This window comes from Tasmannia lanceolata, unplaced genomic scaffold, assembly GCF_043159265.1.
Source record: "Tasmannia lanceolata isolate RefF3 unplaced genomic scaffold, GAP_Taslan_0.1 ptg000063l, whole genome shotgun sequence".
NCBI lineage: Eukaryota > Viridiplantae > Streptophyta > Magnoliopsida > Canellales > Winteraceae > Tasmannia > Tasmannia lanceolata.
In genome coordinates, this window is record NW_027518740.1 from 813,590 (window position 1) to 826,422 (window position 12,833).

The 12,833-nt window shown below is 41.1% G+C and overlaps 1 protein-coding gene across 1 annotated transcript; it reads right to left on the reverse strand.

Moving 5' to 3' along the window:
- Window positions 1-1,386: 1,386 nt before the first annotated feature.
- On the reverse strand, window positions 1,387-9,854 carry LOC143865156 (uncharacterized). The gene is made up of 3 exons (XM_077375795.1): window positions 9,709-9,854; window positions 2,326-5,573; window positions 1,387-2,213 (listed from the first exon to the last, which is right to left on the reverse strand). Exons 2-3 carry the CDS (start codon window positions 5,401-5,403, stop codon window positions 2,205-2,207), a joined length of 3,087 nt encoding a protein of 1,028 aa, XP_077231910.1. The 5' UTR covers window positions 5,404-5,573; window positions 9,709-9,854; the 3' UTR covers window positions 1,387-2,204.
- Window positions 9,855-12,833: the final 2,979 nt, after the last annotated feature.

Here is a 12,833-nt window from a genome sequence, read left to right on the forward strand (position 1 = left end):
AGTTTTCCATTGCCCATTAATCTGGTAAATGATCAGGATGGAATCCCCGAACACATCAATATCTTGAATCTGCAATGCTAAGGCTGCTTCAAGTCCGGCAATACAGGCTTCGTACTCTGCCATGTTGTTGGTGCACTCGAACTGCAACTTGATGGAGATAGGAATGTATTCTTTCTTCGGAGAGACCAAGACTGCACCTACTCCTTGCCCACGACTGTTTACGGCTCCATCAAAGTACATTAACCACTTGGTACTGAGAACCTCTTCTTCTTCGATATCCATAATTTCTTCATCAGGGAATTCGGCTCTTAGAACAGCATTCTCCTCAACTGGAGCATCGGCCAATTGTTCAGCTATAACCCGCCCCTTAACTGATTTCTGAGTGACATAACTGATGTCGAACTCAGACAATAACAATAACCACCTTGCAGTCCTTCCTGTAAGGGCAGGTTTCTCAAACAAGTACTTTAGAGGGTCCATTCGTGAAAGCAGAAGAACCTTGTTTGAAAGCAAATAATGTCTAAGCCTCTGGGTTGCCCAAACTAATGCGAGACAAGTCTTCTCCAAAACAGTGTATTTTAATTCATACTCTAGCATCTTCTTGCTGATGTAGTAAATGGGTCTTTCTTTCTTAGACTCAAGATCCTGCTGAGCAAGCATGCAACCCATCGCTGTATCCGTGATAGATAAGTACAACAGCAACGGCTGGCCTGGAATAACTGGTGAAAGAACAGGGGGCAAGGATAGGCATTGCTTAACCTTTTCAAAAGCCTCCTGACACTCTTCATTCCACTTCTTCGAGGAATTCTTCTTCAGAAGCTTGAAAATGGGTTCACATGTCATCGTCAGATGTGCTATGAACCGTCTCAGATACTGAACTTTGCCAAGGAAACCTCTGATCTGCCTTTCTGTCTTCGGCGGCTGCATTTCTTGAATTGCCTTGATCTTCTGCGGGTCCACTTCGATCCCTCTTTCGCTGACCATAAACCCCAAGAGTTTCCCTGACGTAACGCCAAATACACATTTACTCGGGTTCAGACGAAGCTGATACTTCCTGATCCGCTCAAAAAACTTTCTCAGGGCAACAGTGTGCTCAGGCCGAGTCTTCCCCTTTACGATCATGTCATCAACGTAAACTTCAACCTCTTTGTGAATCATATCATGAAGAAGAGTCGTGGCGGCTCTCTGATATGTAGCACCAGCATTTTTCAAGCCAAACGGCATCACTCTGTAGCAATATGTACCCCACTGAGTGATGAACGCTGTCTTCAACATGTCTTCAGGTGCCATTTTAATCTGATTGTACCCTGAGAATCCATTCATAAAGGATAAAAGAGCATGCCCAGCAGTGTTATCCACCAGGAGATCAATGCTTGGAAGAGGAAAGTCATCTTTAGGACTTGCTTTGTTTAAATCTCTAAAATCAACACACATTCTGACTTTCCCGTCCTTTTTGGGCACCGGTACTATGTTAGCGAGCCATTCAGGATATTCCACCACCTGGATGAATTTTACTTCTAACAATTTCTTCACTTCTTCATAGACTTTCAACTCCCATTCTGTTTTGAGCTTTCGGAGTTTTTGCTTCTTTGGCTTAGCACCAAGGATTAAGGGTAATCTGTGCTGGACGATTTCCTCACTTAATCCTGGCATATCATCGTAAGACCAAGCAAAAACTTCTTTGAACTCTTTAAGCAGGGTGATCAATTCCTTGCGTTCTTCAGGGGATAAAGTTTTGCCAATCTTTATTTCCTTAATTGAGGTTTCATCACCAATATTCACAGTTTCAACTTCCTCATCAAGTGGTTTTGCTCGGCGACTCTCCTCCTGTTGGATCATATGTCTGATTTCAGGGGGAGTTTTGTCGGCATCCTCATCAGAGGGGGAGTCTTGATTGTTATTATTAAGATTATCAGATTTTATAGCAGATTCAGCAGATGAAATAGAGACAGGAATGTACTCAAAAGAAGAATCCTTCATTTCATTGAAATTTGAATCATATACATCAACAGACGAATTACCCTCATCGGGGGGTACAATGAACTTTGGACTCATTTTTACAGACTCGATGGAAATGTTGACACCTGCGTCAACTGACTCAGAACTATAAAAGGAAACAGCAACAGATGCTTTATTATGAACAGACTCCAACTCAATCTCGCTTGAAAAGGAAGAAACGTCGCCGATCTTAGGTGAATGGTCCTCTATGGTACCTGCATCAAAAGACTCATTAGAAGATATAGACTCTGAATCAAACCCGGAGACTGACACGTATTTATGGACGACTGACTCTTCTGAAGGGATTCGTTTGTACTGGAAAATAACCTGGGGTAGGACTTGAGAAGTCCAGTTAGTCAGAGGTTCCTCAGCCGGGGTGATAAGACGAGTTGGGTCAAGTATCAGCGGGCTCCTGCCAATCACGGCCACAGTCTGTGACCCTTCTTGGAAAAGTGAATTCAGAAGACTCGGCTCTATGTGCTCTGTCCAATCAGCCTCAGACTCTGTCTCTACAATCTGCATACCCACTGGCTCATCTTCTAGCTCAAGATCGAAGAAAATCTCAAACCCCGGAAGCATCTGACCTGTGCTCTCATCCAACCAAAACTCTGCAAAGCCACAGAAAGGAAAGGCTGCGCCTTCTTTTCGGAATCGACCGTTCATTTTCAAATCAATGGGTGCCATTGGTAGCCCCAAGCCCCGACGACGGTTTTCTGCCCATTTCAGCATCAACTGCTTCATCTCTACAATTTCCTTCTTTGTAGGCTTGTAACCCAGTCCGAACAAACCATTGAATGTTTTGAACACAGGAAACTCGGTCAAACCTTGATGATATTTGCCTAACCCGGCGCCTGGCATATAGCCCTGTCGGCGAATCATTCTGATGACATTCGAATTTGTACTGGTCAGGAAACAAATTTCCTCATTCAAAGCCTCTTTGAAAGTGATCGTAGTTACCTCTAGTGAAAACCCCGTCAAATTGACATCTTTGGATCTTTCCCCAGTTATGTCCGGAGTGATCTGCCCTATCTCGAGATCAGGATCCCCCTTTACTGTTATCACTCTGTTCCTGCGAATGAACTTCAGTTTTTGGTGGAGAGTAGACGGAACAACCCCGACCTTGTGCATCCAAGGACGGCCAAGCAACAGTAAGAATGAAGCCTTAATATCTAAGACTTGAAATTCTACCTCAAAGTCTTCTCCGCCAATCTGTATCTCAGTGACCAAAGTCCCGATTACATCTCGGCGAGTGCCATCATATGCTAGAATACCCTGCTCGGATGGAATAAAATTCTCAGGACTGAACCCCAGGGTTGCTGCGGTGCTTAATGGGCAAACATTCAGTGCAGAGCCGTTGTCAACCAACACCTCTGGCACCTTCTTCTTGTTACAGAAGACTGTGATTTTAAGAGGCTTAGTATGGTCTCGGCCCTCAGGAGGTAAATCGTCATCAGCGAATGACAATGTTTTCGCAGCTCTGGCCATGGCTACGAGACTGACAAGCTCGTCAGGTGAGGTATTAACAGAAACTTGTGCTGCATTAAGCTCTTGAAGGACTAGCTTTCTGTGCTTCGATGAGGCCATTAGTAAACCCCATACCGAGATATTAGCCTGAGTCTTCTTCAGCTGCTTTAACAGGCTCTCATCTTCTTCGTCTGCGCTCACTTTATTCTGCCTCTGATTTTCTGAGTTTCTTGCAACCCCTGCCGGGTTTTCTACACTCAATTCTGGTGGTTTGAACACTCGCCCACCTCGGGTCATGTGACGCATCTCGTTACACTGATCATCCAGCAATAGCAGTTCGTCTTCGTCCGTTCTGAAAACATAAGGTGCATTACTGACATCCTCTTCAAAGTCCTCCATCCTTAGAACATAGGTGGCTTCCTTTGCTTCTTCCAGACCAACATTCTGAAGCGCATATGACTGGGCTGAAGATGACTCAGCGAGTTCAGCATCGTCAAACGACAGCACATAAGGTTCTTTTTCTCTGAATTCTCTGAGCTCTTCATCGTCAAAGTTCAAAACATATGTTTTATCAGATGTAATAGCGCAAATGAGAGCAGAGGGATCAAGGATGGGCTCATCTACAAAGATAGCGTTTGTAGTGGGAGGAGCAACAGCACGGTGGTTGGGGAGAGGATTCTGAGTGATATTCGGCCTTTCAACTGCAAGCTCATCTTTATCGATCATGTTCTGAATCGCGTGCTTCAAGGCCAAACAGTTCTCAGTCATGTGTCCCGGGCCCCTGTGATATTCACAGTATTGATCCCTTCTCCAGTTTCCGGGCAGCGGATTAGGTACAGGTTTGACATCCGGAAGTCTGATCTTCTTGTCTCTGATCAACTTCTTAAGTATCATGGGCAGTGGAAATGGTAATGGGTCAAACTGCCTGAACTGCTTCGTCACCATTGGTCTAACAACTTCATCAACAGGCTTGGTCACTGGTCTGGTATAACTGACTGCTTGTACTTCCTTCGGTTGGATCATAGGCCTCTTCCCCTCTCGGACATCAGATAGCGTTTTGGCTCGGAGGCCCTTAGCAATAGCATCCTCGATCTGGGTGCCGGTCTTAATCAAATGATCGAAATTCTGATAGTGCTGCGGCGCCATGAAGTGAAAGTACTGCGGGGACAAGCTCTTGAGGACCAACTTTATCTGGTCTTCCTCTGACATTCTATGGCTCAGTTGGGCAGACTTGCGCCTCCAGCGCCTAATGAAAGATGTGAATGTCTCCTGAGGATTCTGCTTCAACAGCTTCAGATCTCTTTTAGTGACCTCGATCCCTTCCTCCATGGAGAATTGTTCTACGAATCGGTTAGAGATTTCTTCTAATGTCCTAATCTCTTCTGGTTTCAACCTCAAAAACCATCTTTTGGCTACCCCTATAAGAGACATAGGAAACAAATGAGCCATCTGCTCTCGACTTAAGCCATGCTGCTGGGAAAGAGTGATGAACCATCTGACGTGGTTTCTCGGACACCCAGTTCCATCATATTTGTCATAGTCTGGTGCCTTGAACTTAGGCGGGAATATGGCATTAGGGGACATCAGAAATTCAGAAATATCGAATCCCTTGGACGCTTGAACCTTCATGCTCTCAATGTCACGAGCCATCTTCTCATACTTATCGAACAACTCATTCTCCTTGTTAACCGGAGGGACAAAGTATTCCCCAGCATATTGCTCATCTTTTAGATCGATCTCTACGGGAGAGATGACTGGTCTGGTGAGGTTAGGAGATGTGGCCGGAGGAGGCTGAATGGCGGGATCTTTAGAAGTAGAGACCTTTTGAGTACTCTGGTCTTTTAGATGAGTCACCTCATCTTTCAACCCTGCTATATCTCGACACATATTTCTCAACATTTCCTGTATAGTTATCATGGGGTCCACTGGATCATTAGCCATTTGGTTGACTTCAAAAGAACCTGACAACTCTGGTGAAGATGGTAAAGGTGCTGTTGGTGACACAGTGGGATCAAAGTGACGAACAAGTCTAGATATTGAGGTAGGTCTAGACCAGGTAGGTTTAGCTTGGGTGCCCTTTTTTGAAGCGATGGTTGCTATCTTTCAGAATCCTGATTGGAAGTTAACATACTAGATCAATAATCATGAGATAAAGATTCTGAACAAATAGAGAAAAGAGTAATCTTGAAATACATCAACGGGTATGTTAATTTGGAAAGAATCCTCAATCTATTCCTTAAGGGTATAACCGTTCTTCTTTTGGGAATGAAAGAGTCAGGAACGATAAACATCCCTAATCAAAATAAGTTTCGATCTCAGCAACGATCATGCACTCAAAGAATACAGGTGAGATCAAACTTTTTCATCAATGATTTCGATATGATCCAGAGGTAAAAGATATATGATAGGTAAACATTGATCAATGAAAAATCAATGGCTCAGATAATAGACCATGGCCATAAGAATGACAAAAGTCGGGTCAAGGACCAGATCTAAAATCTGAATGATGGATATCAACAACAAGATGAGATCAAGATGAGATGAGATAGCATAAGATTGCTTTCAACAGATGGATCATGAATGACTAATCCTATGAGATCTTTGGAAATGAATGGGATTTACATCCTAACCCCAAAGGAAAAGTTTTTTAATTTTCGCACATTTTATCAGTGTTACCTGAAGGCATCAACCCTAACCCTAATCTAGCGGAGTGGAGAGAGGATCTCGACTCATGACTTTGTTTGTGTACCTAGGACCGATCGTAGCCATTGAAAGATGGACTACGGCCTAATCTAGACACAAATGGGTAGGATATCCTAAACTAGGCTCACACACACAATTGGGTAAGATATCCTAAACTAGGCTCACACACGTGATGCACATGTGTTCGTATACTACATGCATGTGTGGGTTAATCTAGGGGTAAGGCCAAGAGTTCCCTTAGCGCGAATCCATGTTCGATATACTGTACCAGTGTCCGGCGTATCAGTACGTGAACAAGAGATCCGTTTACGTACCATAAAGGTACTAGGCTAAGGGTGGAATGCTTCTCTAGCACAGAGGCACCAGGTGATGAAATCCCAGTCAACCATGCTAGATAACACTCCGGGTTCCTAAAATAGGACGTGTGTGCATGTGAGATGCAGGGGTTTAGATGAAAGTGATGTAAGTGTGTGCAATAAGTTCGCGCAATCTATGATGCCTTCAGGTTTTGTTAGATTAAGTTTGAGTAAATGTGATGAGAAAATAAAGCATACAAACTAATCTAACAAGCATAAAAGAGATAGAGTTTTCATGAGCCAGTTGAAATAGATTCAAATGAGTTATCCTTTGGAATTGTAATGAAGTTAGGTGGTCCCCAGCAGAGTCGCCAGTCTGTGGGACCCGATCCCGCGAGAGGGGTGGTGGCGCGAGAGCCGCCACGCACTATCTCTTGGTCTCTCGTACCCACGCGATTGGCGTGTGCCTTTTATTATTAATTTTAATTCATCTTTTATGTGAACTTGGGATCACTAAGGCAATCCGAATTCCACACAAAAGAGACTGACAGAGTCGCCACCTAGATGTGGGATCTAGGACCCATAATTAACCAGAAATCTAGACTCACTACCTGGTTACAAGAATGGAAGGTATGGGGATTTATCAACCACATGCACCATTCCTGCCCGATAATCGGTCTTCAATTCCAAAAGTTAACTCTTTTAAATTCATTTTTAATGGCTCATTCAACTCTCTTGTTAATGTGCTATCTATGTGACATGCATCCTATGATCTAATTTCAATGTGAATCCTAAATGTGTATCTTGATTTCTTAATTGGTTTGGATTCAATCTAAGTGAAAGTTCTCCTAAAATTCTAATTTCATGGAAAATCCTAAGTGATTTGATTGTTTCAACAGTTTTAAAAGTGATTAGCCCGAGTCCTCAGATGGTCTGGTATTCATCCAAAGAAGCCTACGTATCCCCGCCTCCACGAGAATCAAGGCAACGTAGTTCTTCGCGCCTATTCTAAGTTATGATGCCTAAGACACCTAGCCCTCTATCCTAAACTCGATCTAAAAGACCGGACCAATTATTAAAGTTTATTGTACGATTATTTAAATTCCAGTGAATTGTGAATTTTAGGACACCCTATATGCCCTAACTAAATGCAGATTAGCCCTACGCTGATGCAGGTGGTTCTTACAACCTATGTGTGACTAGGCTGTATTTCCTAAGGAAAACCAAGGGTGGACTAGCGTATCCTACTCTAGTCATCACTCGGCGATGTGGATCGCCAACTGACCGGACGGAGGCGCTCCTATAACTCTAGGACAGACCTCTAACTCTAAAACAAGCACACAGCAAACAATCAATCAAACAACCTATCAAAAGAAAAACCCTAACTCTAAAATTCTCTATCGAGGAGAAACTCCTAACTCTAGAGGAAGGTCTTTTGAAAACAATATTTTAAAGGTTTTTGAAGAAGGTTTAAAACGTTTATTTACAAAAAAAGTTTGGCTGGACTTGGGATGTAAATCCCAAGCTGCACTACGTACCTCGGAAGAGGATCAAGCCAACGTAGTTCGAAAACGAACTCTCAAACTACGCTTCTAAAAGAAACACTCACACTTCAGATTTTTTAAGGTTTTTTTATATTTTCAAATGTTTTTGATATTTTTAAAGTTTTCAAATGTTTTTGAGTTTTAAATTTCTAATGTTTTTGGATTTTAAAGCTTTTTCAATGCTCAGGACCTTTAGATGTTTTCAATCTTAAAGGGAACACGCAAGAACAACCACAAACTAGGGCAAAGCCCTAAATCCAAAAGGGGAAACCCCGAACAAACAACTAACGTCTCAAAGAGACGAACCATAACAAGAAAGATAGCGTCCCAAGAAGAGAGAAAACGATCCAAGATCCCAAGCAAGCAAAGCTCTAATAAGACTGAGTTAGCCTCTAATTAAAACGAAGTAATCAACAACTCTAAAGGAGAAACTCCTAACTAAAAATATTAAAGAAGGGTACAAATGAGCAAATGAGTCAATGACTCTCTAATAGCGGTGGAAAAACGAGTCAAAGACTCCACTGATAACAACTAAAGGATAGACGAGTCAAAGACTCCCTAAAAGAGATGGAAACACAAGTCAAAGACTCACTGACAACAACATCACACAAACAAATGAGTCAAAGACTCTTATATGAGGCAAAGCATGCCTCCTATGGGTACACCAATTTCGGCCCAGAATGGCATCCAAGGGAGGGAATCGTGCGCTCTTTCCTTGCGCAATTTAATACTTAGGTTATAGCATCTTATTGCCTGGCAGATCTCAGGATTTCCGTGGACAGTAACCTCGGAGCCAATAACATGTTATAGCTTAAATATCTAAATTGTCAAAGATTGGTTGCAATTGGGATACGATTATGGATGCACTGGCCATTTTTCGAGGGAAATCTAAAGACCCTAAGATTTCTGTTTCAATGGATTAATGAGTTAACATGTGACAGAGATTTAAGGTTCTTTAGAAATTTTCAGATGATTTTCAATTAATTTCGGATTTTCAATGGATTTTATCAATTTTAAACATATGAGTGTTTTTACAAGTGAAACTGTAGCAAACGAATTCGAAATGAATCAAAATTTCTACAGCAGTAAGATGGGTATCCATGCAGCTTACGGGATGAATTTTGTGGATTTGTACATTAAGCTCATATTTAATTTTGATTTAACAACAATAAGACCAGATTGCAAAAATAACACAGAAACTACTAGAAATAGAAATCTAAATTCCATGAAATTTCTACATTAGTAAGATATAAGTGAAAATAGCATGCTGTAAGATTTCCATGAATTTAGAAAACTATTTACTATCAGTTTCGGATTTTTTAAATTTCAAACCAGATTATGAATTAACACTACAGCTCATATGAAACAAGATCAAAATCACTTGAAAATTTTACAGAAGCAAGAAGTATAGAATTTAAGACTACTGTAAAAATTTGGAGAATTGTATCTGTGATTTGACATCAGTAACAATTCTCCCAAAATCTGATAATTTTCAAAGAATGCATAAAATAATATACCAAACAAAATCCAAAAATTCTCACAAATTCATGGTAGAATGTATCATTATCATATTATTTTCCCACGAAATTTCATTATTTGTGGAATCTGTTTAGTATATCTTTTAGTTTTCTTTGTTAAAAATCATGCAAAAATCCGAAAATATACCAAATAATTCTAAAAAATTCCGAAAACAGTGTACCTACCTGTGATGAGTTCCTCGCCGAATCCAAGAGCCAAAGAAATCCAAAAATCCGGCCGACGTGCGATCCGCTCCGCTTCCTTCTTTGTTTTTATATTTTCCTCTCTCTCTTTCTCTCTTATTTTCTCTCCCTCTCTTCCTTTTTTTTTGTTCTCCTCTTTTTTTTTTTTCTTCTTTTTTTTTCCCCTCTTCCTTCTCCCCTCCTTTTTTTCTCTCATCACCTCTCTTTATATAGTGAAAAACTTAGTGGAGAGGTGGAAATAAATAATGAGAATGGTGGGTGTGGTGGAGAATAATGGAATATATAATGGTAATGGTGGGAATGGTGGTGGGAATAATGGAATATATAATGGTAATGGTGGGAATGGTGGTGGGGATAATGGAATATATAATGGTAATGGTGGGAATGGTGGTGGGAATAATGGAATATATAATGGTAATGGTGAGAATGGTGGTGGGGATAATGGAATATATAATGGTAATGGTGGGAATGGTGGTGGGGATAATGGAATGTATAATGGTAATGGTGGGAATGGTGGTGGGGATAATGGAATATATAATGGTAATGGTGGGAATGGTGGTGGGAATAATGGAATATATAATGGTAATGGTGGGAATGGTGGTGGGAATAATGGAATATATAATGGTAATGGAGATAATGGTGTTATTTTAAAGGGAAAAATGAAGTTGGTGGAAATGGTAGAGAAAGTTAAGTCATGCTAATGGTGAGTCCCACTTTGTGGGTTCCGCACAAGCGGGTCCCACATCAGCGGGTCCCACACAAGCGGGTCCCACACAAACGGGTCCCACACCAGCGGGTCCCATATCAGCGGGTCCCACACAAACGGGTCCCACACTAGCGGGTCCCACACAAACGGGTCCCACACCAGTGGGTCCCACATTCTCTTTTGCTCGGATTCTCATGAATAACCCTTCTCAATATTCAACAGAAAAATACGAAACATGGCGGAAACGACCAAAAATATTTAGAAATGTAACAAACGGACGCGGAAAGGAAAGACATTGGAAAACCGATGGAAAAACCCTAATTTCTTAAGGCAGAGCAAAATGGGGTGTCTACACGTCCAAGCATAGCGAACTTGGGTCCGGTCAAAATGGGGTGTCTACACCATTTCCAACTACACTTCGACATCTTCGCAATGCCATTAATTTGATTCAATTATGAGTTGAATTGAGTGAGTTATGGTCAATCAATCGGAGGTAGGTCTGTAAACTACTAGACCAAAGTGCGAGTCTAACTATTTCCACCATAACTCTCAAAATACTTGGCTTTTTGCATCTCCGTTTCTTCCGTTTTAAACTACACTTCGACTCCTTCGAAATGGAAAAAATTTCAATGAAATCCGGGTTGAATTGAGTGAGTTAGGGTCATTCAATCGGAGGTAGGTCTGTAAACTGCTAGGCGAAAGCAAGAGTCCAACTATTTCCATCATAACTCTTAAAATACTTGGAGTGTTTCATCTCCGTTTCTTCCGTTTTCAACTTCACTTCGACATCTTCGAAATTGCATGAATTTGAATCAATTTCGAGTTGAATTGAGTGAGTTATAGTCAAGCAATCGGAGGTATGTCTGTAAACTGCTAGACCAAAGTGCGAGTCTAACAATTTCCACCATAAATCTCAAAATACTTGGTTTTTTTTATCTCTGTTTCTTCTGTTTTAAACTACACTTCGACTCCTTCGAAATGGAACAAAGTTCAATGAATTCTGAGTTGAATTTTAGAGACTTATGGTCATTCAATCGGAGGTAGGTCTGTAAACTGCTAGGCGAAAACGCGAGTCTAACTATTTCCACCATAACTCTCAAAATACTTGGAGTTTTCATCTCCGTTTCTTCCGTTTTCAGCTACACTTTCGACTCCTTCGTAATGGAACGAATTTCAATGAATTCCGAGTTGAATTGAGTGGGTTATGGTCATTCAATCGGAGGTAGGTCAGTAAACTGCTAGGCGAAAGCGCGAGTCTAACTATTTCCATCGTAACTCTTAAAATACTTGGAGTTTTTCATCTCCGTTTCTTATGTTTTCAACTACACTTCGACATCTTCGAAACGGCATGAATTTGACTAAATTCCGAGTTGAATTGACTGAGTTTTGGTCAATCAATCGGAGGTAGGTCTGTAAACTGCTACACTAAAGTGCGAGTCTAACTATTTCCATCATAACTCCCGAAATACTTGGCTTTTTTAACCTCCGTTTCTTTCGTTTTAAACTACACTTCTACTCATTCGAAATTGAACAAATTTCAATTAATTCCGGGTTGAATTGAGTGAGTTATGGTCATTCAATCGGAGGTAGGTCTGTAAACTGCTAGGCGAAAGGGCGAGTTTAACTATTTCCGTCATAACTCTTAAAATACTTGGAGTTTTTCATCTCCGTTTCTTATGTTTTCAACTACACTTCGACATCTTCGAAATGGCATGAATTTGACACAATTCCGAGTTGAATTGACTGAGTTATGGTCAATCAACCGGACGTAGGTCTGTAAACTGCTAGACCAAAGCGCGAGTCTAACTATTTCCGTCATAACTCTCAAAATACTAGGACTTTTTCATCTCTGTTTCTTCCGTTTTAGATTACACTTCGACTCCTTCGAAATGGAATAAATTTCAATGAATTCCGGGTTGAATTGAGTGAGTTATGGTCATTCAATCGGAGGTATGTATGCAAACTGCTAGACCAAAGCGCGAATCTAACTATTTCCATCATAACTCTCAAAATACAAGTAGTTTTTCATCTCCGTTTCTTCCGTTTTAAACTACACTTCGACTCTTTTGAAATGCAACAAATTTCATTGAATTACATGTTCAATTGAGTGAGTTGTGGTCATTAAATCGGAGGTACGTCTGTAAACTGCTAGGCGAAAGCGCGAGTCTAACTATTTCTATCATAACTCTTAAAATACTTGGAGTTTTTCGTCTCCGTTTCTTTCGTTTTCAGCTACTCTTCGACATCTTCCAAATGGCATGAATTTGAATAAATTCCGAGTCGAATTGAGTGACTTATGGTGAATGAATCGGAAGCAGGTCTGTAAACTGCTAGACCAAAGCGCGAGTCTAACTATTTCCATCATAACTCTTAAGATACTTGGAATTTTTCATCTCTGTTT